This window comes from Copadichromis virginalis, linkage group LG23 (assembly GCF_057382275.1).
Source record: "Copadichromis virginalis isolate Kocher_CV1m ecotype Utaka linkage group LG23, C_Virginalis_male_GT1.1, whole genome shotgun sequence".
Classification (NCBI taxonomy): domain Eukaryota; kingdom Metazoa; phylum Chordata; class Actinopteri; order Cichliformes; family Cichlidae; genus Copadichromis; species Copadichromis virginalis.
The window spans coordinates 4,613,341-4,641,328 of NC_140639.1; the positions used below are offsets into that span (position 1 = coordinate 4,613,341).

General features: G+C 42.9%; 2 protein-coding genes across 4 annotated transcripts; one reads left to right on the top strand and one right to left on the bottom strand.

The window, feature by feature from the left end:
• Positions 1–1,790: 1,790 nt before the first annotated feature.
• dnttip2 (deoxynucleotidyltransferase, terminal, interacting protein 2) lies at positions 1,791–11,706 on the top strand. Its single transcript, XM_085447238.1, has 7 exons — positions 1,791–1,894; positions 4,256–6,273; positions 8,404–8,542; positions 8,763–8,858; positions 9,008–9,172; positions 9,339–9,448; positions 10,468–11,706. Exons 1-7 carry the CDS (start codon positions 1,820–1,822, stop codon positions 10,562–10,564), a joined length of 2,700 nt encoding a protein of 899 aa, XP_085303364.1. The 5' UTR covers positions 1,791–1,819; the 3' UTR covers positions 10,565–11,706.
• Positions 10,643–27,986, bottom strand: spata6 (spermatogenesis associated 6). Of its 3 annotated transcripts, XR_014917812.1 has the most exons (12): positions 27,654–27,986; positions 24,493–24,630; positions 23,433–23,481; positions 23,259–23,300; positions 22,994–23,112; positions 20,515–20,595; positions 17,608–18,030; positions 16,340–16,442; positions 15,258–15,298; positions 14,380–14,543; positions 11,414–12,134; positions 10,643–11,283 (listed from the first exon to the last, which is right to left on the bottom strand). XR_014917812.1 is itself a non-coding variant. In XM_085447248.1 (11 exons), the coding sequence occupies exons 1-11, from the start codon at positions 27,735–27,737 to the stop codon at positions 12,020–12,022; spliced, it is 1,359 nt and encodes a 452-aa protein (XP_085303374.1). In that variant the 5' UTR covers positions 27,738–27,986; the 3' UTR covers positions 10,643–12,019. The 3 variants fall into 3 exon arrangements, 2 of the variants coding, with proteins under 2 accessions (XP_085303374.1, XP_085303375.1); XM_085447248.1 differs by having other exon boundaries at positions 10,643–12,134; XM_085447249.1 differs by lacking the exon at positions 20,515–20,595 and having other exon boundaries at positions 10,643–12,134.
• Between the last annotated feature and the right edge of the window lie 2 nt (positions 27,987–27,988).

The window sequence follows — 27,988 nt, forward strand, 5'->3', positions numbered from 1 at the left end:
TTTTTTTAAGATGACATCAAAAATTTTACCCTCACCTCCCAATCTTGCTCATGAGATTAATCAGAGGGAGAGTATTTTAAAAGTAAATGACTTTTAAATGTGTCGTTTAAAAGCACTGGAATCTCCGTGCCGAGGAGATGTGAAAAAACTTTTGAGGAATACGTTTGTATTTGTGAATCGCAGACAGGGTCCAGGAACTCCTCGGAATTTACACGTACTGTAAGTATATCATGAATTGGGTGTTGATAAAATGAAGACCTGGAATCGACGGTGGGGTGAGGGGTTTAAAAAGATTGGGCTTGTGTAAATGTTAATGAAATAAAATAATTAACACTGGTGAATAATTTCCTCCTGCAGAGTATTTGGGGTCAGTCTTCATTTGAATTGATTCGATTAAAAAACAGGCTTTTTGTAATGTTACGCCAGCAAGTTTATGATTCAGTTAGCATGGTTTAAACACCACAGCCTGCCTGCGTTGTTGCTGACCGCGTACATCCCTTTATGGCCTCGGTCCACCCACCCTCTGATGTCACAAAACTCAACTTCAAGCTGCTTTCTTCTATGTGATAATCAGTGAACTGAAATGATCTCCATGGTCCAATACAACAGAGCCCCTTTGTGGGAACAGGAGATCAGCATCATGGATGTGCAGCCAGCAAATCTGCCGACTAGACCCTGAGGAATTAAGGCATCTCTGAAGGCTAAATGGGGTCTAAGCCACTAGCAAGGTGTACCAAGTGTATACTTTCCTAAGTCCTATGCAGCTAGACCTCCTTTGCTGATACAAGACTTAATAGAGGGATCTAAAGTGGTTAAATTAGCCTTTGCGTCAGTGAGAAGTTTAGCTAAACATTTAGCTGAAATGTCTAAACATAAGAATTTCAGCTGCTGTAGTAAAGAAAGAAACAAGCAAGAAATATCGGTGTAAAATTGCAGAAAAACTTTGGCAGCTTATTTGCCTGACTGCTGTAAGTATAAAACAAAGTTTCACTAATTCACAGAAAATATGAAGCAATATGTTATTTATTTATAAGAATTATTAAGAATTTGTCCAGCTGGCTGGATTTGAGTCTTTGTCGGGCCGATTTTGACCTCCGGGCTTTATTTTTGACACCCCTGGCTTAATATGCAAGCTTGTGTTGTTTTAATAAAGAACATAGTAGTAGATAGTATCCCCCACCCCAATTTTTTTATGCTTTATGACACAATTTTGGTTATTTTGTCATTTTGTGCTCCTTTATCAAAACAGAGCATGCAATTTAGGTTGTTTTGCTCCTGATTTTGAGCATTAGGCTTTTATATCTAATAATTAACCGTCTCTTTGCGGTCTAAACCCAACTGGAAACGTTAATAGTTGCTTAAAACTGACACAGATGGGCCCAATTAGTGATTCTTAGCAGTTTATCAAAGGATATATTAAAATTAGGGATTGTATGTTAACTTAGTGTGACCAACCGTCCTCTATTTTTGCATTTGTTGACTTGTAAAAGCCTACATGACATTTTTTATTCCACCATTCATTAACCTCACAGAGAAGGCATCGTTTAAATATGTTGAAGTTTTCTTTAAGCAAACTGTATTATTAAAGTTCTTCATGACTGGGCCAAGTGTCCTCTTGGTCACCCTAGTTAACTCTCACTGAGTAATTCTTCCAATACAACAATTACAATAGTTATAATAATTATAATAAATAAACTACAACTCGAGAGTTAGTCGGCTGCTCTGTGATCTGCTGTTAGGCCTGTGTCTCATTTCCGTTCATTTGACTAGTCGGGTCTAGCCTTCATGCCGGAAGTGAGTAGAGTTGTGAGAGAGCAAGATGGTGGCCACCAGGAGAGGAGTGCGTGTGAGCTCCCCAGCTAAAACAGACCCGGAGCAGCGCTCTGAGGTCCAGGTACGTGTCACAGAGGGAGATTATTGGAAGCTGCAGATGTTCAGGTGTCACCTGGAGGTCCAGGTAGTGAGTTATACGCCTGGCACGTGTGTGAGAGCTGATGTGTGGATCTGCCCCAGCTTCACGTGGACTTCACCCTGTACCAGCTTGTGTTCATGTTGTGAGGGATCCGCGCAGAAAACAGAAACATGCGGACTAAGTAACAGCATCTCTTAGTTTTAGTTTCTTCTCCTACTCGTGTTTTCTGTCTAACTCACATAAAGTGCTGCTTGAGTAAACATCTCATGTTATTGTGTAAATATGACCTAAAAATCAACAGATTTCCACATAAAGTGCTAAAAGTAGATCACGAGAAGGCCCACATTAATATATTCGACTCCAGTTATATTTCTGTATAACAAAACTACGCGAACCTCAAGAAAAAGGTGGTAATGAGAAGCTATTAACTGTTTATTTATTAGCTGTTAGCTTAATATAGCTATTAGGATTTCTAACGCCACATAATGGTGGAGATGAGTTAATGCACAAATACATTGGGCCAAGTTTATTGTAGAGAATTTAAAAAGTAGGTGTAAAAACCTTTTTAGTTAACTGTTAGGCTAAAAACTAAAACGAATTTTAAAAAATTCAGTTTTAGCCATGGTTGTATATGTTTATTGCAAGTGTGTTTGTATTGTTTTTACTATTTTGCTGTGAAATTTTTAAAGGTTTAGTGTGCACGGTTTCACCACTAGATGTCAGTAGACCGAGGCGTTCGATCAGCCGAATTACGTTTTTATTTATCCCTCCCAGTTTAAGTGTGCAATAATCCCGTCTACGGTGGCCGCTGTAGGACAAACAGCTCTGGCGTGTAGGCTGTCAGTCTGCTGTTTACCTCGGCTGGTGTCCGTGTCTGTTTTATGTAGAGGAGGCTGTAGGACTATGAAACTTTCGTTAGAGTGGACCTAACTCCGTTGGACTTGGACACTTAGCGAATAAACTGTCACACAGTGTGAGACTGTAACAAACTGTTTGTCAGAGGGAAACGTGACACTGGAGCCCAACATTAACTTGCATAATTTAGCTGTTATTGTCTTAAAACACCAGGGTCACGTGTCTAATCTACTGACAATAAGTAATTGTAACAACATTAGGAGTAACGCAACATTTTTATACATGTTTTCGTGTGTTAGACGCCTGAAGGGTGATGTCACTGTACAGCTCAGTCAAACATGGCGGCTTTCACTAACCAGCACCTCGTTATGCATATTTTTGATTGATTAATTCTAAGTTTATGGAAACTCATCAATTTCTTTAAAAAAATTAATAACTCACTAATCAGTGTATATTTATGAGTAAAGCATCCTTTATTATTAAATAACCTAAAACACATATTTGGCCCAATAGTGTAGTGTTATAGACCTAGTGACACATGTGTTGAAGGAAGCAGACAAAAGGAGGAGGATGACAATCTGAAAATATCATTCATAAAATTAGTCTGGAAACTGAAACTCAAATTGAAAACAAAAATGTCAGACTAAAAATAAAAGTTAAAGGATGATAATTCTGATCAGGAAGGCAAGCATAAGGAGACGATTCACTGCTGCGCTGCTCGGGAGTGATTGATCAACAGAGATTGCTGTAAGAGCAGGGCTTGCAGTCCGTGAGGGCAGAAAGGAACTTGTATTGGCAACTGAGCAATTAAAAGCCTCTGTGTGGGGGGGGGCAAGGCTGCAAGGTGAAAACCACGGCTCTGTAAAAAGGACAGCTCTTCCCCCACCTGCAGTCCGCTAAAGATCAGATGAACAAGCTAGAAGCCTGAATGAGGTTCGATTTCCTGTTGAAGTGCTCCCTGCTGACCAGGACTTTCTGGGTGAAAAGAGAAGCGTTATGTTTGGAAAAAGGAAATGCATGAAACACCTGAACAAGAAGTACCAAAGCTACGATTTTAATCTAGCATAAAGTGTTTGGAGTGGATTTAAAGAAGGTTATGGACTCTGCATACTTGGATTTTTTTGGGCAGCTCGTTCCAAAGCTTCAGGGCTTTGACTGTGAGGCATTTTCAGCCATGCCTCGGAAACAGATGAAAGGTTTCTGTCTGAGGATCTCAGGCTACGTACTGGCCTGTTACAGACCAAGCGATCAGATGTAGAGGGAAGCCATTAAAAGCCTCTCCAGGTGTAAATTGTACATGCCGTTCATTAGACAGGATTTTTTGTGACACATTAGTATTGGAAACTAGTGCATTTGTTGCAGGATATCAAGCTCTCTGTCTGAGTTCTTGACAGTAAAATGTCACCAGACTTATCTTCTGCTTATCGTCTCAGCCATGTTGCTGTAAACTAGCCTTACCACTAACTGTGCCTTGCTTCTTTCACACAGGCCACTCCTTCCACTGCTCGGAGAACCAGGAGGACTACTAAGCAAGCAGAAAGTCCTACCCACGATGGCGTTCTGGAGTCCTGCAGTCAGCTTGAGCAAAGTGCTGCACAAAATTCAGATTCTCCCTCGACCACCACAAAAAAGAGATGCAGCAGAGCTTCAAGGCTTCACAGTCCAGAGCAGCCCTCCACCCCGGTGGGCTCCATCCATGAGGCGGATGTGTCAGAGGCGGAGTCCTGCTGCTCAGTGGTGTCCGACATTGAATTGCCAGTGACGCGTACCAGGGGGAGGAGACAGACCCGCAAAGTTAACAAGGAAGAGGAGGAGATATCTGAGGTGGAGTCGTGCTCATCTGCAGTGTCTGCATCAAAACGTGGTCTAAGGAGTGCGAGAAAGAAGGCTGAAAGCTCAGACGCTGCTTGTGTCAAGGTGGAAGATGTAAAAGCTGTCCTGGAGCTGGACACCGGGTCCTGCAGCTCCGTGGTGTCCGATTCCCAGAGAGCCACCAGAAGTCAGAGAAAAGCTCGTACCAGATCGTCTGCCAAACCCCAAACTGGGGAGTCTGAGCTCTCCGACGCTGACAGCTGCATTTCCAGTGTGTCAGGAGCTGATGTGTCCAAGTCCACTACTCGCAGAGCTACGAGATCCAGAAGAAAAACTAGTCCCATTCCTATGCATCTAGACGAACCGTCAGGAAGCTCTCAGTCTCCGGCTCCAACACGTCGACAGACCAGGGCAGTGAGAGGAAAGGCTGCAGCCCCTGCAGAGCTTAGTGAACCTCCGTCTTGTGACTCTGAAGGATTTGAGTCCGGGCCTACTTACAGTTTGACCAGTCGCAGAAGTGGGAGGACCAGGTCGACAACTCTCAGAGCCATGGATTCAGACTCAGACGCTATGGATGTGCATTCCCAAGTGGGGACCCCCAGCTCCACGCGAGCCAGAGGGACCCCCTGCAGCAGCCGCACAGGCTCGGGGAACAGCAGCCGGGGTGCTCCGGCCTCCAGGCGCTCAGCCAAGGACTGCAGCATCGTTGTAGAAAATGTATCAGAATCTGCCGAGGAGGGCAGCACATTAAACGATTCTAAATTAGAAAGCACACTGATTGCTGAGGATGCAGATGAAACGGTGGTGGAGGAAGATGAGAGCCAAACGGTAGAAGATCACGAGGGTGTGAATAGTACCGAACTGTCGTCCACGAAAGCGGGTAGAAAAAAGGAAACGGATTTCGCCTCTAAAGAAGATTCCCATGCATCTCCCTCAGAACCTGTGAGCGAGCCTGCAGTGGTCAGCAAAAACCAGCAGGAGGAGCCGTCTGCTGGAAATAAAGACGAGGACACTTTAGAGATGGAAGTGATGCAGGAAACAGTCCCATCACCAGAGCGGTTAGAGCCTTGCCAATCAGTTACAGAAACAACATGTGAGAGGGCCTTGGAAACCACAGAGGAGGCCAAGGAGACGCAGAAAGCTGTGGACCTCCTCCCACCTCTGCCAGATGAGTCTGTGGATGATGATGTCATCGTAGAAAACCGGCCTAGTGTGGGGGAGGAAATGGAAGTCAGCACATCTCAGCAGGTGGTTGAGTCCATTCAGGTAACATCATATCAGCAGCACAAGGTTACAGCAGGTTCTGACTCTGAACCCAAAGACGTCATCGTGGAGAAGAGGACAGCAGTCAGTCTGCTGGACAGCAGTGATGAGGAGGAGGAGGATGAGGAGGAGAGGGAAGTTTCTGAAGAGGAGGATTCGGGATACATGGGGAAGGAGAGGAGAGGGGGAATTTGCAGAAAGTCAGAAGCTGGAGCTGCATCAATTGAGGGACTGTTTATGATTGACAAGCGGCCGGGAGAAGACGCAGATGAGCTGTACTACAAAGAGGAGCGATGGGATGAAGAGGCAAGCACGCAGAAAGGAACTGAGGAGGAGGAGCAAGACGAGGAGTTTGTGGATGAGGCTGGCGACGAGGACGAGGATGATGACAACGATGCTAAAGTCCTGTTCTCGAGCAGAAACTCTCATGTGTAAGTACATTAGAGGAATTAGATTAAAGGGAAAAACCTGAACCTTTGGAATCTGTGGTTTGGGCGCAATGGTCACTTGAATCAAGGCAAATGGTTTTGTAGTGCTCATCTTTATCCTGTAATGAAACATTTTTATCCAGATGGGAGTGGTCTATTCAAGGAAAGCAATACCTCCATCTACAGAGCAAGAGGGGTCATTTCATAGTTTGATAATAATCAAAATACCAAATACATTAGAATATTTTGGTAACTATTTAGCTCAGGGGTTTCCAACTCCAGGCCTCAGGGCCGGTGTCCTGCAGGTTTTAGATCTCACCCTGGGTCAACACACCTGAATCAAATGATTAGTTCATTACCAGGCCTCTGGAGAACTTCAAGACATGTTGAGGAGGTCATTTAGCCATTTAAATCAGCTGTGTTGGATTAAGGACGCATCTAATGCCTGCAGGATACCAGCCCTAAGGCCTGGAGTTGGACACCCCGATGTAGATGATTATCAGATTAAAAAAATTTAGATGTGTAGGTACACTTTATTTCATTAAATGGTTTGAAAGTTGTAGGGCTGTCCTGGTTGACACGCCTCTGCAATGTTGCGTGGAGATCAGGGGCAGTACCTGTGGACTGGCAGACCGGGGTGGTGGTCCCCATCTTTAAGAAAGGGGACCGGAGGGTGTGTTCCAACTACAGGGGGATCACACTCCTCAGCCTCCCTGGGAAAGTCTATGCCAGGGTGCTGGAAAGGAGAGTTCGTCCGTTAGTCGAACCTCGGATACAGGAGGAACAATGCGGTTTTCGTCCTGGTCGCGGAACACTGGACCAGCTCTTTATCCTCTCCAGGATACTTGAGGGTGCATGGGAGTTTGCCCAACCAGTCTACATGTGTTTTGTGGACTTGGAGAAGGCATTCGACCGTGTCCCTCGGGGTGTCCTGTGGGAGGTGTTGCGGGAATATGGGGTGTCTGGCCCATTGCTACGGGCCATTCGATCCCTATACAACCGTTGCAAGAGCTTGGTTCGCATTGCCGGCAATAAGTCGGACTCGTTCCCGGTGGGTGATGGGCTTCGCCAGGGCTGCCCTTTGTCTCCGGTTCTGTTCATAATTTTTATGGACAGGATTTCTAGGCGCAGCCAAGTGGCGGAGGGCTTTCGCTTTGGTGGCCTCAGAATCTCATCTCTGATTTTTGCAGATGATGTGGTTCTGTTGGCTTCATCGGGTGAGGGCCTCCAGCTCGCACTGGAACGGTTCGCAGCCGAGTGTGAAGCAGCGGGAATGAGGATCAGCACCTCCAAATCTGAGGCCATGGTTCTCAGCCGGAAAAGGGTGGAGTGCCCACTCCGGGTCGGGGATGAGTTCCTGCCACAAGTGGAGGAGTTCAAGTATCTCGGGGTCTTGTTCGCGAGTGATGGGAGAAGGGAGCCGGAGATCGACAGACGGATTGGGGCTGCAGCTGCAGTAATGCGGACGCTGCACCGGTCCGTCGTGGTGAAGAGGGAGCTGAGTGTAAAAGCGAAGCTCTCAATTTACCGGTCGATCTACGTCCCTACCCTCACCTATGGCCACGAGCTGTGGGTAGTGACCGAAAGAACGAGATCGCGGATACAAGCGGCAGAAATGAGCTTCCTCCGAAGGGTGGCTGGCCTCTCCCTTAGAGATAGGGTGAGAAGTTCGGCCATCCGGGAGGGGCTCAGAGTAGAGCAGCTGCTGCTCCACATCGAAAGGAGCCAGAGCTCAGAGCTCTGTGGTGTTTAAAAACTTTTAGGTACAATAATGTTAGGGACTATTTGCAGCTGCGCATTGAGACACATTTGGTGTTATATGCTATCTGGCAGCATGCACTGTGTATGTGGGACTGTAAATATATAACATTTATTATAAACAATCATGTATTGTACGACGGGGCGGCATTTTTAGGTGTTTTATTATTTGAGGACAGCAGTGTATCTGCAGCACAGCTGAATATGTTTGCATCAGCTCATTTTGGGTTTAATCTTTTTGTGAGGTTAGCATGCAGACGGTGGAGCCAGGTGTTCAGACACATCGTTAGATTTTATTATACCTGTGCAGAGGTGAGAAATGAGACACGACTGCTCCTCCTGAGGAATTTTTTTTCCTGTGCCTATTAATTTCAGGAAAGAGTTGTCCAGCCGTATTGACCCCGGCCTCAAAGTGAAGGAGCTCGGGGGTTTATACATCAGTTTTGATGGCAGCAAATCAAAGCCTGTCTCCAGTTCACTGCAAAAACTAAAGGAAAAGAAGATCCAAGATGAGGTAAATAAGCGATTGATTTCTTTCTTTCCCCCCTCTTCTTGAAGGTGATCTGTGGTGTAGAATGAATAATGAACTCCAAAGCTATGCAAGGGCGATGAGGTGGCGCTATTAAAGGTTTCTCTACAGTTCTCACTGACTTTGACCTTTTTATCTTGGAGCAGTGGAGTGTTCTGACAGTTCAGTTGTTTTTGAGAGTTGTGGTTTGTGTTGATGTCCACAGGTGATGAAGAAGAGTGTGATTGGACCAGACTTTGAAAAGAAGGATGCTGTGCCGCCATACAGTGAATCCAAACATGCCCTAAAGCTGAAACGCAGAGTAAGTTTGAAAAAAAATTGCTTTGATTGGTCGATTCTAGTTTTATTCTCTGCATTTGTGCAGTCACCTGTGACACATACCTAAAAGAGTAAACGGTAGTCATCACAAACGTTGTTTCTTAGCAGTCTGCATCACTTTTCTTTCCCCAGGCAGAGAGGGAGAAGTCAACAGGGGATGGTTGGTTTAACATGAAGGCCCCGGAGATCACTCAGGAGCTGAAAGGAGACCTCCAAGTGCTGAAGATGAGAGCATCCTTGGATCCTAAGAGGTTCTACAAGAAGAACGACAGAGATGGCTTTCCCAAATACTTTCAGGTCGGTGGAACTGTCCTCCTGCTTCTTAGTTCTTTACACTCGTGGTTATCAATATTGATTTTGTAAAAGTTGGTTAACTTTGTTTTTATAGTCCAGAGCACTCAGGGACTACACTATCAATATCAGTGCGTGTGCTGAGTGTGATGTTTTCCTGTGTGTGTTGCAGGTTGGTACAGTGGTGGACAACGCTGCTGACTTCTATCATTCCCGTATCCCTAAGAAGGAGAGGAAGAGAACCATTGTGGAGGAGCTGCTCGCTGACGCAGAGTTCAGACAGTAAGTGGGCACCTGCAGTGGGTGTGGTTTTATTATGAGACATCTCCCCTTCCACCCTCTACCTCCACTGGGCATGTAGACTTGGAAATACTCACTCAAAAATTAACAGAAATTATATATTTTTCAGTCACTTTAAATTATATATGGTTAAGAGCATAAAAGGAACCACAATGCCACCACTATGTCAGCCGACAAATTATTGTAGACATTTAGTTTGTGCATCCTCAGGTGTAGTTGGAAAAGTAAAATTTAAATGGGTTTGTCCGTGTGGGTCTGCATTCACATCACGGTAGTTTTAACCACTTGAGCTTAACGGCAACTAGACTTCTTTTTAAGTTTCTAGATGTTTCACGTCATCCAAAAGGCTCTTCGCTTCTGACAGGTGATGAAATATTTCACTTTTAGTGAGGTTGTCATGTTCCAGATAGTCCTGAGTCGTTAACCCACCCCGTCGTCATCGGAGTCGTTAGTCACATGATGAGACAGCATGTGAATTTTTGCATGTGAATTGTTGAGGAGCAAAGGTCATTTACATCCGCCTGGAACAGCCATCGCTGAACTAATGTGGAGGCCTAAGCTACGTGTAACGCAGTATTGAGATCCCTTCCCAGGCAATTTAACTCCCACTCACACCTTGACCTACCTGAATGACACATGATGTCAGGGTGGGGCAGTGTCCACCTTAGGGGAACCACACTACCAGTTAAATTCGTAGCGCTTCCATTAGCTGTTAGAACCTCACAGGTGAAATGCTTTTTTTGAACGAGGTGACTTCTTATTCACGCTTACCAAGATAAGCATGAAACACAGGACTAAATATTTCTGTCCGTCACAAATAATTACAGACATTTACAACACGTGTCTGTTCCAGTTCTTCATTTCTGAGGCGTAGAATTATCTGACTCGTACATTTAGTGATCTTTACCTTTGCTACGGCAGAGAAATAAACTAATTTACAAGCCACAGTTACTGGATACAAAAAGACAAACATTAAATACACACTTTCCTTCTCTTCCCAGGAAAAACAAAAAGAGGTACCAGCATGTTATGGCAGAGAAAGCAGCACAGGAAGCTGGCAAGAAGAACAGGAAGAAGAAGAAATTCCATAAGAAGTAAATCTGAAGACTTGATGTGATGAACAGTGACTCTGAGGGGCGTTTCTCTCATTTAGAAATGAAGCTCATCAATACAAAATGGCTTTTTGAAGCATTTTTAATGTTTTGGAAATTAAACACTCATTCATGACACTTCGGATAGACTGTTTACATGTGTGTACATCAAGAGGCTGGCTGTATAAAACACACAGTCCCAGACAAGTTGATTCAGTAAGAACAATATTTTAAAACATCCTTGTATAGTCCTCATTAAATATGGTGTACATGCTCATATTTACATCTGAACTTTTAGTTTTATCAATTCAAGTGTAAATGCTTTGCTGCACAGCAATCAGTCCCACTAAAATACACAGCATGAACAATTAAAAAAAATTTAAAAATCATGGTGCAATTCATTAATTTTCTAAGAGCTCGTGATCTGAAACAAAAACTTTGGGGTTGTCAAAATGTTCTTTGCTGAAATTTTGGTGTTAAACTTATTGCTCCTGTAATACTGAAAAATCAGGGTTAACCCTGAAGTTACCTTAGCATGGTTAAATCCCTCCACTTACAAGTCTCTGTAAAGTCGTGCAGCTGTATGTTGCATTATGTTAACAACAACCACTCACAAAAACAGCTGCCGAAGAACCAAAACTGCGTCGTTATCTGCTGTAGTTCCAATTCAAGGTGAAACGAGCCTCCACTCTGACAGCAGAATAAAATACCTCTGTGTCACACGACCTGTGTGTCAGTAGCACAGAAACATTACACACACTTCAGATGTTTCGGTGTAAGGCTGTGAAAGCGAATGCCTTAATTTTTTTCATTAAAGCTAAAGCTCTGTGTCTGCTGTGCTTTCATTCAGGATTACCTTTGTTCCTCCTCACTCTCCCTCTCAAATCTCTGCAGTCTCTTGTAGCTCTTGGATCCCAACAGTGGCTCTTGGCTACCGTCTTGTCTCTTCTTTGTGTTACAAGAGATGAGCCCTTAACAGCTGCAGCTTACATCCACTATGTTACTTCCTACGCGCGCACACGCACATAAACTGTAGCTTCTTTATACCTGAGCCAATTTCACACACAGCTTTAGCGAAATTAGGCGATGTCTCACTTTGGTTACAGCATCAGGTTTTTTCTTTAAAAAAAAAAAAAAAAAAAAAAAGAACCCAGCTGAGAGGTGGGAGTGAAGTGGTGCCTCGATGCTTTTGAACGTAACCTCTGCACCAACAAAAGCAAATCAGCACGTGCTGGGAAGGTTTGCAATTTAAATGAACAAGAAATAGAGCTTAATTAAGATACATGTGCATATCTGTGACAGGCTAACGTGTTAGTGTCTGTATGTACAAAACTGGTAGCCTGCAGAACCTCTGTTTTTAAATATGACTGTGATATGTGCATTATCAGTTACTGCTCTAATAATTAAAACTCTGAGTACGGCAACTTCCATAATTTGGTCTCTTCTAAGTCAGATCAGAGGGTTAAAGGTCAAAGCTTGCTCTTTGGTCCAGGTTTGTTTTGTGAGTCTGAAGAATCCTCTGGACTCGGCTATGGATTTGCTCCCAGTGTGGAGGACTGGTCTGACTGGCTCTGAGTCTGGAACACAAAGAGGCAGATGGAAAACTTTCACTAACAGGTATCTTGGTCGTTGTGTCAGGTTATCATCAGGCCTTACTGAACAAAAAACAGACAGAAAAATTGCTGCAACAGCTTCGTCTTAATTTGATCTTTGTCTTCAACCCTCAAAGTTTATTCCTCAGAGCTAAGCATAGATATAGACTTTGTTTTAAGGGTCCCCAAGATAAAAATTTTATTCTAATAAATCCTTAATTAACATTGTGTGTGTGTGATCAACACAGACTCTTCATTAATAAATACATGAACAAAAACACTGTTCTCCTTACAAGACCTTCTTTTGTCCACTAGTCTGTGCTGTAACCCAAGGTAAGACGAGTGGCTGACAGGGCCAACACCCTGGTAGTGCATAACCTTCATAAACAACATTTAAAACTCCACCTAAACCCTCATTTTGACTTTCATTCCTCCGCATTTACATTTTTGTGGGGCCTCGACCAGCTACGCGTTAAACTGGCGGCATAAACGGACTCCATCGGCCCAGTGTAAATGTGTCTGCGTGTTGACCGCGGACAGTTACGAAACTGGAGATCCCACTAACAAAAATAAATTCCGGCATCGCCTCTCATCCACGTTCATTTGTCGGTGGCGGAGGGGTGATGACTGACAGACTGACTGGTGTCTCGGCCCGGCTCGTGTCGGAAAGGAAGCTTTTCATCTGTAATCAGATAAACACACTACCTGCTTCAAAAAGTCATCAAGGACAAATCATCCAGAGACATGAATAGACTGAGACTCCGGGGCTTAGGGGGCAAACGCTGCCACTGGCATCTGTCATTTTCTTTATAGATCAAAGATTCGTGGTAAGACGTGCCCCTCTCCCTGTCGCGGGGAATCTACAAAGGCCCACTCTAATCTCCCACCCAGCAAATCCTGTCGCGTTTCCAATTGAGGGAAAAGTATCATTCATTTCCTGCAATTTACTTTGCAGTTTAAGATTGTCCATTGATTCCACTGTTTACTTATGGACTGAGCGGACGGAAAAGGGAAGCAGAAACAAACAAACAAACAAAACGGAGCATCGGTCCCATCGGCGTTGTCAACTCGCAGCTGCTGTGATCGATGACAAGGTCTCTCTGAATGTATTAAAGTGTGCATCGGGTCAAATGCATCAGTCTCGAGCTGAAACACAAATCAATACCATTTTCCTCTTTGTTTTCCCTTCTCTCTGCCTCCTCTCTCAGTAATGAACAAACATGACAAGACATCAGCTTCTGTAATTTAAAAGGTGGAGGGGAATTCATCCTGCCTGTCGAGTGTGATCAAAATTAAAGATTGGATGTGCGTGTACAAACACACAGACACTCACACCCCACAGACCAGCACCAGCAGCAGCAGCGTATGACTAACATCTCACGGGATTTCCATATATTTGCTGTACACTGTAATGAGACTCCTACAGGTGCATGTTTTGCTTTTAAGATCTTTTGAGCAAACAAATGATTTACACAGATGGATCAGGATAAATTCATGGCAAACATCACAAAAAAAGGAGGATTATGTTCACTCCTGTGTGTACCTCGAGTATGAACACAATCAGATTTGTTTTTTGTGGCCAGAAAAACTTAACTCTGGGGCTCAGAGGTGATCCTCACAGTGTTTTCCTAAATGGTAAATGGCCTGTATTTATATAGCGCTTTTACTAGTCCCTAAGGACCCCAAAGCGCTTTACATATCCAGTCATCCACCCATTCACACACACATTCACACACTGGTGATGGCAAGCTACATTGTAGCCACAGCCACCCTGGGGCGCACTGACAGAGGCGATAAACCTGATAAACACCTTAAGATTTCATGCTTCGCCGGGTTACAAACATGCACCGCATTAACTGCGTATTTGCTTTTTTCTGTCATCAGCATGTGAATCAACAAAAAACTGCAGAGGTTGGTGATGCTGGAAGCTTTCTAACCTGTCTGTGTGCTTCAAAGTAGACTACACTTATATACAGTCAGCTTTAGCGTGAATGAACCCCTACTCATTTCTCAGATATGCCATTCAAATAGTTTCTGACAGCTTTTATTTGACTTTTTGGTAATGAATGAAGACATGACACCTGCCTTCAGTTTGTCCAGAGAATAATGACGAGAAATTAAATCAGATTTTGTTGTTCTCTGGCCATTAGATTCTTTTAAAATGAGGAATAAATGGTTTTAATTTTGACACATCCAATCATTTTAAATATTTTTAAGAAAAGAGGATTACCTTTCTCTGAGGGAATGGCTGCTGCGACTCAAAGGATTTCTGGAGTTTTGTACAGTCAGGTTGGAGGGAGCTGAGGCAGAACTTCTAAGCAGGCCTTTAATTTGGGGTTCATGTCGGGATGGAGTCTTTGGAGGAGAGTCCTCCCTCACAAATCCCGATTCCACCTAGAAGATTTCAGAGGGCAAAAGGGTTTAGAGGGCGATCGTGGCTCAAGAGTTGGCAGTTCGTCTTGTAATCGGAAGGTTGCCCGGTTCGAGCCCCGGCTCCAGTGTCCGGCAGCCTCGCCTCTGTCAGTGCGCCCCAGGCAGCTGTGGCTACAATGTAGCTGCCATCACCAATGTGTGTGGATGACTGAATGTAGTGTAAAGCACTTTGGAGTCCTTAAGGACTAGTAAGGCGCTATACAAATACAGGCCATTTTTAGAAGCTATTGGTGACCAAACCTTAATCGCGTGTTCTGAAACATTTCCCAACCAAGGAATTCAAACCGCACATCTCAGGAATTAAATCTACATTATTTATTGATCATTTTTTATTCAAATCTAAAAATCAGACCACTTTACAGGCTGACAACTTCATCGATATAATTTCTATGATGATTGTTTAGATTTGAAATTGACCACAGTGTCAAAAGTATGAACAACAGGGCTAATTTATATGTATAAACAATGAATATTAAATATAAATAAAATATAAATAAAATGTGTTTATCTGTCGCTGATACTCATAAAATGACTAAAATCAGAGCTGCATGGACCGCCAAACCTAACCTGCAGAATGAGAAGACTACAGAACAGTGTTGTGCTGATGTCCTGTAGCACCAGAAGTATTCCTGACTCATTGTATTTTACAGTTACTGATATTATAATTGGACTTACTCTCGCTGTTCTTGGCCTGTAACTCCCAAGCAGAGAAGAATCTGAAAGGAAAAGGCAAGTTTTTAGGAAAATATACAATTCGGAGTAAGCCTACAGTATTTCCTTTAAATAAGAAGCACCGCTTATTTCTTCAACACAAACAAGTATAAATGAAACTTTTCCAGCACAGAACAGCTGTACAAACAGGCATATGCACACACGAGCCAATCAAATCAAACCACTGAAGCTGAAGAGAATAGCTTTGCTCATATGCAATGTTGGGAAACGTTGAGTCCGAGCATTCATATGGGTGCTACTGTAACACGGACAAAATAACTGGAGTCCAGGTGGCAACGGCCATCCTCGGCAGGATTTTGGATCCCACTTATTTATGAAAAAGATGGGAAAAGATGGGTGGAACCATGATGATGGCTTCATTTTTCAGGATCAGAAGCTACATCCATTACTTACACTGTTTATGGCCCCACCATTACACAAAAGCTGGCCAGGAAGAGCAAGAGGAATGTGACTCAGAGTGATGGCATCGAAACTCCAGAAATACCAATCACTCCCACGGGATGCAGTGGCACAGGCCCGGTCATAATATGCAGACCTGAATAACAACCCTAACCCCACTGGGACACTTCAAGAGGTGCTGTGTTCATAACCCGACAGGTAAAAGCTGTTTGGGCAGCAGGATTTAATGTTGGGCCTGATGAGCATTTACATCTGTGTCTACTTGTAGTAGCTTTCATTTGAAAGGACTGAAGGAAATAAGAATTCTGGGAGCATTTGATCAGTGATCGTCATACTTACTGATATCCCCTAACGAGCTCAACAAACCAAAGCAGAAATCAATCTGCAAGACTGTTACACGATGTTATCGTTCGGATGTTATTAAAGGCATCAGACCAAAAAAGAAAGTAAACACATTTTTTTATGAGACCAAATCCAGATGGCTGCATTTGGACAAAGCACTCAGCACACTCAGGGCTTTGTCCAAAAACGCTTGAAAACAAACAAACCCTGCAGCAAATACACTATGTGATAGCTATGAATGTGTTACAATACATGGACTGAGTTTATGTGTTTAGAAGGTTTACCTGTGGGGTCAGCCGAGAAGCTCACGGAGCGCCGATGAACGCTAGTATTTAGTGCACAGGAGGAAAACGTTCCCATCTCAGAGACGTCGCTGCAGCGAGAAACCTGGCACCAAACAACAATAAAAGCTCATTTCCTTTTATACAACGTAATTAACTTACTTTGCATGTGCAGTAAAACAACGCCAGTGAACAATGAGGACTTTGGGGAGTTTTTACCCCTTTTTAAAACCTTAACCGCAACACTTTGCACAACAAATCCAGACGCGTCTCTCCTGTCACAGCGGATAAATGAAATAAACATCAGTGTACATTAACCACAATCACTTGTTTCTTCCCACTGTTATCTCCTAGTCATTCTCCGACTAAAAATCCAAAAGAAAAACCTACGCAGAAAAACACATCTGATTCTTTGTAGGGCTGAGCTTCCCTTTGCACACAACCCAGGAGCTGAGGCTCTGAAATGTGCACTGATAATGCATTCACCATGGGGCTAATGGGGCTACTTCATTAGGTATCTATTTGTTAATTGCAGCTTGACTCTCAATTAACAGAGTTAATTGTCGAAAGGAGATTCCCCCAGGAAATTCAGAGGCGCAAAAGCACGCTCCTGTCCTTAATAAAACGCCCATTGTATTCTAGTTAATTCCATTCATGTGTGTGACAAAAACAAACGCAGCACCTAATAATTTCTTTAATGACAGCGTGCGAGTGGAGTCTGATATTCATATCTCGGGATTAGATTTGATGTAAATGAAGAAGCAGAAATAACAGAGGGGAGGGGCGGAGGACTAAAGGCTGTGTTGTTCTTGTCCATCGATCGCACGCACTCCCCTAAGGCTGCGCGATCACAAAAATCACTCCCTTTCAAGCGAAAACCTCCAACAGCAGCGATACGGCAATAATTAAAGTGTTAACAAATAAAAGCGTCCCGACCTAAATGCAGGACGCGCGCTATTAAAAGTGTGCTCGAGCCCCTCGGTGAGGATAATAGGCCATATTACACGCATACACAGTGAAACATGTACGTGACGTCAAAATCCATTAACGGCTCAGGTAAAAAGATTAAGATGCTCTCTTAATATGCCCTCCACTTAATCCGCTCACTAGATTAAGCAAAATTTTGGGGCGCTCCCACTGAGGTTTGAACTACATCAGCAGAGGAATCCATTAATCTTATAACCCCTCTGCACTGAACATGTGTATTTTTGGCATTAAATGAACCATTATGCTAAGTTGTTGTTTTTTATTCTTCCCTTAATGCTACAAACCAAGAAGGGCGTCGGGCTCTCGGTTTCTTTCCTAAAGTAGTGAGGCCCCAGCTGGAGGTGGCTGAGCCTCTGCCTGGCATCCTCGGACAGCTGGCACATCCTCCGGTGGGTGTAAGGAGACAGGGCTCGCGTCCTTGAGGAAACGGTGGGCTGCTGGTAGCCGCGCTCGGCAGAAACTCCGGATAGGGCGCATTTTTTTCCCTTCTTGTTTTTTGGAGGACTGCGGCCTGGCGGGGATTGCCTGGATGTTGATGACGGTGCAGAGTTTGTAATTTTAGCATCAACACTCAGCTTGTCCTTCCCACTTTTCAAAGAGACACACTTCCCACCATCTGCTTTGGAAAAATGCCCGCTGGTAGGCTTTTTTGCTGAACTCCGTCTGGAAAGGGTTAAGGATGGCCTCGCTGGAGAAACACAGCCAAACTGGGGTGAAGTGACAGAACATGAGAGAGGAAAAAAAATGTTATGCTGCTGTAACATTTTGAACTAGCTTCACATTTGAATTTTAAGGAGACACACAGGATTTGAGCGGTTTCTCTGCAAACCGCACAGTTTGTTCCTTCGCAGACGCATCGGCCATTTTAGCCATTAAGGCAGCTGCTCTCACTCTTGACACAGACTTGCTCTCCCTGGACAAAACCATTAAACCATTAGCTAAATCATTCAGCTTAAGTGTTACAACAACAGCTCTCGCAGTCAGCACTGCCATGGAGACAACCTCTGCAGAATTACTTCAATAACTCTAATGGCCACTAACATCATTCTCCCATGCAATATCCCACTTCCTGCAGGTAATGCCAGCCGGGGATAAATAAGTTAAGATAAAATGTTAATTGCATTTGATGGCCATCTCCAGTCTAATATGATAAAGAGGCACTACCTGGCTGTAAAACAAAGATAATCTAAATGCTAATTAGGGAAATCACACAACATTAAAACTATTTTTAAGAGAAACCGAATGATGAATAAATTCTCATTGTGGCTGGTGCCATTTGAGAATGATCGGATTTAACAGAATTAAGACAAGTATGCCCTCGTCCTCTAATCCCCCACCATCTCTGACTTTCTTTGGCTCCTCTTTTCTTCTTCGTCTTCACTGGTGGATGGTCACCGAGAGCGAATCATTTTTTTTCCTGTGGCCGGCTGAGTGGAGAAGTCTTATCTGGGTTTGTGTGATAAAGACACAGTTCAACAAAGCTCGGGATACAGTCCACAGAAAACATGCAAGAGGCTTTGTAAAGCTGCACAGTGGCACATCGAGCTAATTATCAATGCACTCATCAAGCTGAGATGATCGTCATTTCAGCATGCTGCGCTAAATAAAAGCACAATTCATGTCAACATTAAGTGAACTAAACAAAAAGTTGGGTTTTTGGGGGAGTTTCACCAACTATAGTGTGACGGTGTGATGGTGCTAGTTGGAACGTTATAGGACATATCTGCAAAAGCTATTCATCCTCACTTTCATGTGTGTACCAAATTTAACAACATTTCACTCACACAAACTGCAGAAGTGGCTAAATTATTTTCTGGTGTGACCCAAAGTCACAAACTGACATTAGCATAACATCTGTAAGTCAGATAAAAGGGTTTAAAGAGGATTCAGGACACAGCATGAGAAAACACACAAAAAGCGTATTCATCAGAACACTTTTAGAGATTTTTTTGAAAGTCACAATTTTTCCAGATCTCTGTTAGAACAAGACATGATTTGTCAGCTGGGTGGGCAGGTAGTCAGGGAGCTGCCTAGATGCTGAAGAGTCATTAGGAGAGAAAATGGAGAAATTCTACTGTCTGACAGCCACAGTGGTGCTCTGATCCAGACATCCACCCCGAGGGGCCAGGAGGAACACGCTGACAATCTGCTTCACTGTCACCGACATCCCATTTAAACAAATAGGTTAGGTTACCGCACCGGGGAAATTCACCGTAGCATTTCTTTCTTCTTTTTTGGGGGGAAGGGGGGAAGAGGAGGAATGTGAGCCTCTGTGTGATGGATAACATGTTCGTAACTAGAAAGCTGGTGAAATATTTTGCTAATACCTTTTTCATCATTATTCCACCCTCTCGGCGTTCATCTCCTGAAATAACCTGCGCAAACACTCTGCACATGTACGCAGAATCATACAGGACCACGAATCAGCTGTTATACCTGTGGCTGCAGCTTAAGGCTAGTACTAGTTTTTAGAATGATTCGATATATAACATATTGTCCTACATAACAAAATAAGAACTGAACACATCAACAACGACGCCAGGTCCTAGTGATATTAAATTCTCTTCAGATGTCAGTAACAACCCATCGAATCCCCACATGCAAAGAAATCAAACCGCTGTAAAGTTAAGATGAGAAAACCGTGGCAAACTTCATTCCTAGTTTCCTTTTTTGATGATTAACAGGGGAAAAAAGATTTTAAAATGTCATTGCACCGACCTAAGCACAGTAAACCTTAAAAATCCACAAAGAAGATTTATAGGTGACCCATCATCTGCATGATTACAGTAAAAAAAACCCAAAAACAAACCTAACCGGCTGATTCTGTTCTAACTCCCTGCACTCGGACATGTGAGACAAGCCTCATTATCAGCATCACCAATCTGCCTCCCTGTAATTACATTCAGAGAACAGATACCCTTGAAACACTGCCAGTATGGATGGATAAATGCAGTAGCCATGGCAACAATAGAAGTTGGATATGTATAGTGGAAACGGTCGTATGTGGCGGCAAGCGATACCTCCTATTAGAGCCCTCCACAGATCAATGTTCGCTGTTCGAGTTGTGGTCAACGCTGGCACGGCGATGCCGAGCACGCAGCAAAAGTACAATTAATTTAAAACTGGACACACAGTGTGCGACTGCGGGTTTGCAAACACCTCAAAGATGTAATAAATAAAAAGACGCTTACAGGTGAGGCTGTCCGGTTGTCTCTCCCATCACTGTCTTCTATGACTGATGTCGTGGAAAACACTACTTTAGGGGAGATTCCCTAGAGGGAGAGGGACAATAGACGAAACACAGGGGTTTTTACAGGGAGATGAAGACAAAAAGACAAATAACAGAGCTGCCTGGAACACCAATTTACAACTGCAAATCTTCAATCTGCGCCTGGGTTGAGAAAAACAAATCTCACAGAAGAGAAAGGCTCCAGTGATGTTTAAATAATACGGCATTTGGAGAAAGACGTCTAAATTGCTATGTAGGACCTCAAACACAAACACATAAAAGCAATGGTGAGGGGGGGGAGGTGTTTAAAGACATTTAAATATTGCCAGTTAGTGCCTTGGAGGACAAGGGGAGGATAGAAAAGCAACCCGCAGACATGGAGAGATGAAGTATGGCAGGAAAGAGGTATAGAGAAGACTTGGATGATATAAAAAGGAAAGAGGGGGGAGCAAAAAAAAAAGAAAAAAAAAAAGAAGAAAAAAGATGAAAAATGACTGAAAAGACAGGAAGTTCTCAGCTCCTTTTTCATGTCTGTATAGCAAAGACAGTCAACAGCTGCACGAGGAAAATGCCATATTTTCTGAAGACAATACTTCAGTTTAAGACAAGACAGTTCTTTTGAACTGGTTATCTTGGTGGTGTAGCTGCCTGTCAAGTGCACCGACGCGAGAGCCACTGAGATTAGGAGGAGACTCAGAGTGAGCAACAATGAATGACACGAGCAATATTGGTGCCACTCAAACTGGATCCCGTGGTGAACGCGGCGTGCGGTCTTTGTGACACGTGGATTATGTTGACAGGAATATCCTCCTTCCTTTAACTAATTCAGTATTGTGCTATTTGAAATTACTATCAGGACCCTTCACAGGCATGAAATATACACTCGTGCATTTAACTGCCAAATGGAACATTTCGAACTTCAGTGAGAGACTAAAGTTTAAGTCCTTGACTTTGACTACTACTTGAAAATTTAAGAATGGATGTTATGTAACAAACTTCACACATGTCCACAAAAAAAAAAAAAAAAAGACGTCCTCTCTTTTCAAGCTCAGAGGTCACAGCGTCCACGTTTGCAAAAGGAATTTTACATTTTTATTCATCAGACCGTGAGATGCTTTTTAAATTTAACCTCAGTCCATCTTAAACGAGCTCGAACCCAGATGCAGCAGCAGCGTTCCTGGATCTCGTTTGCATCTGTTTTTTTCTTTGCATGGTGGATTTTTTGCATTTGCATTTGTTGATATGGTGACAAACTGTGCTCTTTTAAAGTTTTCTCAGGCCCACACAGCGATTTCCACCACAGAATTGTGTCTAAATCACGTCCAAAATATTGCAGCCTGGTTTTTATTTACATTTTGCACAGCATACAAGCTCTTTTGGAGACTTTTGGGTTGTGAAACTCTGTTTGAAGAAAAACTCTGCTTCCTGCTTCTTCACCAAAGATGAAAAACAAGGTTAGATAAAGCTGTATGCCTAAAGAGAACATTTATCCCGTTTATTGGCATTTGAGTATTTAATAGTAAAGGCTCACTACCAGCCTGCTGTAAAATAACTTGAAACTTACCAGTGTCCGTGGCTTATGTTTATCTGACATGTACATTTATGCACTGACAGGATATTAAACAACCTTTATTTCTTATCTTTGATTTATTTGGGATGCCTCCAATTGGATTCTCTTGTGTTTGCATTTACTTTCCTTGCACCTTTATTGTCCATACTTGGCGTGCTGTTGACTTTTATTAAGCAGTTTTCACAAATACACTGCAGCCCTGAACTTTTCTAAACATTACCTGACAAAGGTGCATGTCAGAATGCAAATGACTGATGTAGTCAGACCGGACACTGAACCTGCCAGTTTCCAGGTCCAAACTCTGAGGAATCTCTGATTTGCTGGCATATAACTGTCCGTTAAATTTACAGTGAGCGGGAGGGCATCATTTCCTGCACCTTCCCCTACAGCAGGCACAGTATTCCTAACTGTGTTTGCTGTGGAATGCATCCTGTTGTGTGCTAGCGTGTGCGAAAATGGCTTCATATTAGCGCTAATTCAATGTCCTGAAGACTTAATGAAAAGTTAAGATGATTTTAATCATTAAACAGAAAACAAAAAAGGGCAAAGTGTATGATAAGGGATTAAAATATGCATGCATGTAAAGAATTCAAACATCTTTTTTGTTAGTGTACAACACAGAAAAAACCTTTGACTATTTTCTTTCACTGACTATATATGAGATCGATCATAAAATTGCTGTAAAGACACTTTTAAAGTTATGTTTTGATTTTTGCATAAGTAGCAGTAAGTCACTTATAAACGGGCCTTAATGCTCACACTCAACGTATAACTTTAAAAAACAAAAAACCACCTATATGGCCTCTTTAGAGCTTTCTAACACATAATTGTGATAAATGTTAGGATGTTGGCATAAACAGAAAACGCTTACAGGAAATGAGGATGATCTTTTCATCAGTATTTCTCGCTCTGCGACTCTTGAGCTCCACCTGGGACCTGGATACAGGAAATCTCTGCTGCTTTCCTCCATTGTGGCAAGTACCTCACCTTCTATAACCCATATACACACACACACACACACAAAAAACCCAGGATCATGCACACACACAGTCCAAGTTAAATATCCTGTTTTGCAGTGTAATGACTGGATACAGTGGGGACTTAAGAGGCCCATTTGGTATCATCAGAAAGCATACCTGGAGGCACCAACTGAATCAGCTCAAAAGATGTTGTGTCAGCTAAGAGGAAGGAAGGAAAGTATAAACAGACTGTGAGCTAATGATCGGTATCTCAGCTAATAGCCAATAAGCTTTCATAGGATAGGATTCGGGACTAAGAGATGAGGAAGCAAATCCCAGTAGGCCGTTTACCTTCGAGGAGGTCAGCTACATCAGCAGGGTCAACAACGCCGGGGAATATCTGGGAAAACACAAAGAGTACAGACAAAGCAAATCAATACTTATAACAAGATCTGGCGGACAGGCCAGTATCTAAGCGTACCAGTCTCCCCAAGGAAAACAAGGTCCCTCTCACTAAGAGTTAGGACACTAATGTTCATACTGGAGGGTTGCTGGTTATTAGGCACAGTGGGCTCATAATCCTTCACCACCTGAATGCTAACTATGGATGAATGCTGGCCCACATAAGAAAGAACAAAAGGCTTAAACATATAGGTAACACTTTTATTAAGAAAAAAGTTTTTTTTTAAAAAAGCACCTAAAACACTTATGGACACCTCTTAAGATGAATCAAATGTAGATAAAAGTAAAGCTTATATAGACATAAAGCCACTAGAATTCCTGCATCCTGTCTAAACAAAACAGCCACAGACAGATGGAAATCCTGTGTCTCACACAGGGAGGCATCCTTTATTTCTGTAGCAAATAGCTTTACCCTGACCTTGACAAAAAAAATAAAAAATAAAACACATTGTGTGGTGGCAGAGCAAAGATAAGAGCAGGTAAACAGGTGTATGCTACATGTGAGCAAGGACAAATTTTGTATGCCGTTCTGCCTTCCATCCTTGGAGTTAATGTGTGAAAACCACTTAGCAATAAGAACTTATGTACTCCGCCCATGTCACCCGCATGTGTTAATTATCACAGGTTAAGCTGTGCATTAAAAACGCAAATTTAGCTCAGCACAAACTTTATTAAGATTTAATGCAAAGTTATAATGATAAGATGATTCTGACAGTCTTAAGAGCAAAAACTGTATGATAAGGCTTTAATACTGTATGTTTTCATATTTTTGTTAATGTACACTATAACTAATGTAGGGTAAATCTATGTCTGTCTGAATTTCCTTTTACTTTAATGATCATATGTACACTTTTATTGCCAAGTCTAAAACTCCCACAGGCAGATGGAAATCTTGTGCCCAAATCAAGGAGCCATCCTTTATTTCTATAATAAATTGCTTTATTCTCACCTTGACAAAAACCATTTTGTGCTGGAAAAGCAAAGGGAAGTCCGGAGGCACACAGGCAGTCTTCCTGTACTGGCCCATGATGCAGACACGGAGGTAGATATCATACTTCTTAGACAGTAGCACTCCCGGGCATGTGACCTGGTTATGAACAGTATAACAGGGCACAAATTCTACTGTGTTCGTTTATTATGGTTTTCAAATGTGTTTGGAAGAGTGCATTCATCAAGAGAAGCACACTTGCAAATATCCCAAAGACAACAGCAGTTAATAAACAATTACTAAAATACGCAATCCATGTGCAATCAAGACTTCCTACTGTTACTGCTGTTAGGGTAACACAATCTTGGTAATTTAAGGTCAAAGAAAATGTTTTTGTGGAACAATGTGGAAAACATTAGTGTCAAATTTTGCTATATCTAACTTAATAGATACACAGAAACTATGCAGGTTCAAGGTTCGGCCTATATCCTATCCTATCTTCTTCTACAGCTTATTTCGTTTCGGGGTCGCCACAACAGATCATCTGCCTCCATCTCACCCTATCTGCAGCATCCTTCTCTGTTACACCAACCCTCTGCATGTCCTCCTTTAATTCTCCTCCTCTTTGTGGTCTTTCCCCCCTTTTCCTGCTGGCTGGCAGCTTCATATTCAACATACTTTGTCCATTATAGCCACTATTGCTCCACTCCATACAGTGGGGCAAAAAAGTATTTAGTCAGCCACCGATTGTGCAAGTTCCCCCACCTAAAATGATGACAGAGGTCAGTAATTTGCACCAGAGGTACACTTCAACTGTGAGAGACAGAATGTGAAAAAAAAATCCATGAATCCACATGGTAGGATTTGTAAAGAATTTATTCGTAAATCAGGGTGGAAAATAAGTATTTGGTCAATAACAAAAATACAACTCAATACTTTGTAACATAGCCTTTGTTGGCAATAACAGAGGTCAAACGTTTACTATAGGTCTTTACCAGGTTTGCACACACAGTAGCTGGTATTTTGGCCCATTCCTCCATGCAGATCTTCTCGAGAGCAGTGATGTTTTGGGGCTGTCGCCGAGCAACACGGACTTTCAACTCCCGCCACAGATTTTCTATGGGGTTGAGGTCTGGAGACTGGCTAGGCCACTCCAGGACTTTCAAATGCTTCTTACGGAGCCACTCCTTTGTTGCCCGGGCGGTGTGTTTTGGATCATTGTCATGTTGGAAGACCCAGCCTCGTTTCATCTTCAAAGTTCTCACTGATGGAAGGAGGTTTTGGCTCAAAATCTCACCATACATGGCCCCATTCATTCTGTCCTTAACACGGATCAGTCGTCCTGTCCCCTTGGCAGAAAAACAGCCCCATAGCATGATGTTTCCACCCCCATGCTTCACAGTAGGTATGGTGTTCTTGGGATGCAACTCAGTATTCTTCTTCCTCCAAACACGACGAGTTGAGTTTATACCAAAAAGTTCTACTTTGGTTTCATCTGACCACATGACATTCTCCCAATCCTCTGCTGTATCATCCATGTGCTCTCTGGCAAACTTCAGACGGGCCTGGACATGCACTGGCTTCAGCAGCGGAACACGTCTGGCACTGCGGGATTTGATTCCCTGCCGTTGTAGTGTGTTACTGATGGTGACCTTTGTTACTTTGGTCCCAGCTCTCTGCAGGTCATTCACCAGGTCCCCCCGTGTGGTTCTGGGATCTTTGCTCACCGTTCTCATGATCATTTTGACCCCACAGGATGAGATCTTGCGTGGAGCCCCAGATCGAGGGAGATTATCAGTGGTCTTGTATGTCTTCCATTTTCTGATGATTGCTCCCACAGTTGATTTTTTCACACCAAGCTGCTTGCCTATTGTAGATTCACTCTTCCCAGTCTGGTGCAGGTCTACAATACTTTTCCTGGTGTCCTTCGAAAGCTCTTTGGTCTTGGCCATGGCGGAGTTTGGAGTCTGACTGTTTGAGGCTGTGGACAGGTGTCTTTTATACAGATGATGAGTTCAAACAGCTGCCATTCATACAGGTAACGAGTGGGGGACAGAAAAGCTTCGTACAGAAGACGTTACAGGTCTGTGAGAGCCAGAGATTTTCCTTGTTTGAGGTGACCAAATACTTATTTTCCACCCTAATTTACGAATAAATTCTTTACAAATCCTACCATGTGAATTCATGGATTTTTTTTTCACATTCTGTCTCTCACAGTTGAAGTGTACCTCTGGTGCAAATTACTGACCTCTGTCATCATTTTAAGTGGGGGAACTTGCACAATCGGTGGCTGACTAAATACTTTTTTGCCCCACTGTATGTCCAGACCATCTCAGCCTTGACTCTCTAACTCTGTCTCTACATCGTCCAACACTAGCTGTCCCTCTGATGTACTCATTTCTAATGCTGTCCCTCGTCGTGAAGATCTTTTAGCATCTTCAACTCTGCAACCTCCATCTCGGCCTCTTGTCTTGTAAACCTTCCGTTTCATTTTCCCAATTTCGTATTCTATGGTAAGTATTTCATATTGACACCTACTTTTGTGACAGTCAGTTGTGTTGACTTTTATGAACTTGAAGCAATAAACGGGACGGAAATCATCCTCACGCATAAAGTGGGCTTTAAGGTCAACCCAAAGTTTACTGAAACAGGAAATGACGCTTATCGTACACAGATAAATTATGAAAAAACGAATTACTTTCAGTTACTTAAAAACACCTAATGGACATCAAACCACTACAATCAACTTTTACAGCAGAACCTCGGGGTCATTAGTGGACATCAATATTTCTATTAATGGTTTATGTATAAACAGATTAATACTGAAGTGACTCAGACATAAATATTAATACGTAAAAGAACCAATGCTACGTTCATGCCTTTCGTATCACCTCTAACTGTTTGCACTAATTGCAGTGACTTAATTAGAATAATTACGGCAGCATCAGTATTAACGTTACTGGTAACGACAAGGAGGAATTAGTAAGTTAATGAGACATGTCAGGATAACCCTGGTGTATCAGTTAGGGTTAGCTGGTAAGCTAACTGTGTATTTACGGAACCGTAACGGAAGGTTTGCTGAAAGAGGACGTAAGCTCGCTAGCTAGCAAACGTTAATAAGCTACGGCATCAGGTCACATTTTGAATTTCGTACCAAAGCAGCAGCATAAAGACGCACTTACTGCCTGAATGTCCAAGTACACCGTGCATTTCAGACAATGTTGATACCCTATAGAGGAGGAAAACTTCTTCTTCACCGAGGCCATTCATCTAACTTTCAAAGTTCGTTGTCATAGCTGCCAAACAGCAACAGTCACGGAGCGGATGTGGGGTCACGTGACAGAGAAGTGGCGAATCAAAAGCGTGTTGTCTCGCACACACAATCACTGCACGTGTGCTCACATCGCCACACTTTAGCCTGGATTTGTGTTCGTGTTTCCTAAAACCTCAAGTCACCATGTAAAAATGCTCTTTTTTAGCACTATGAACACAGATAAAAATTTTAAAAAGCTTTGAA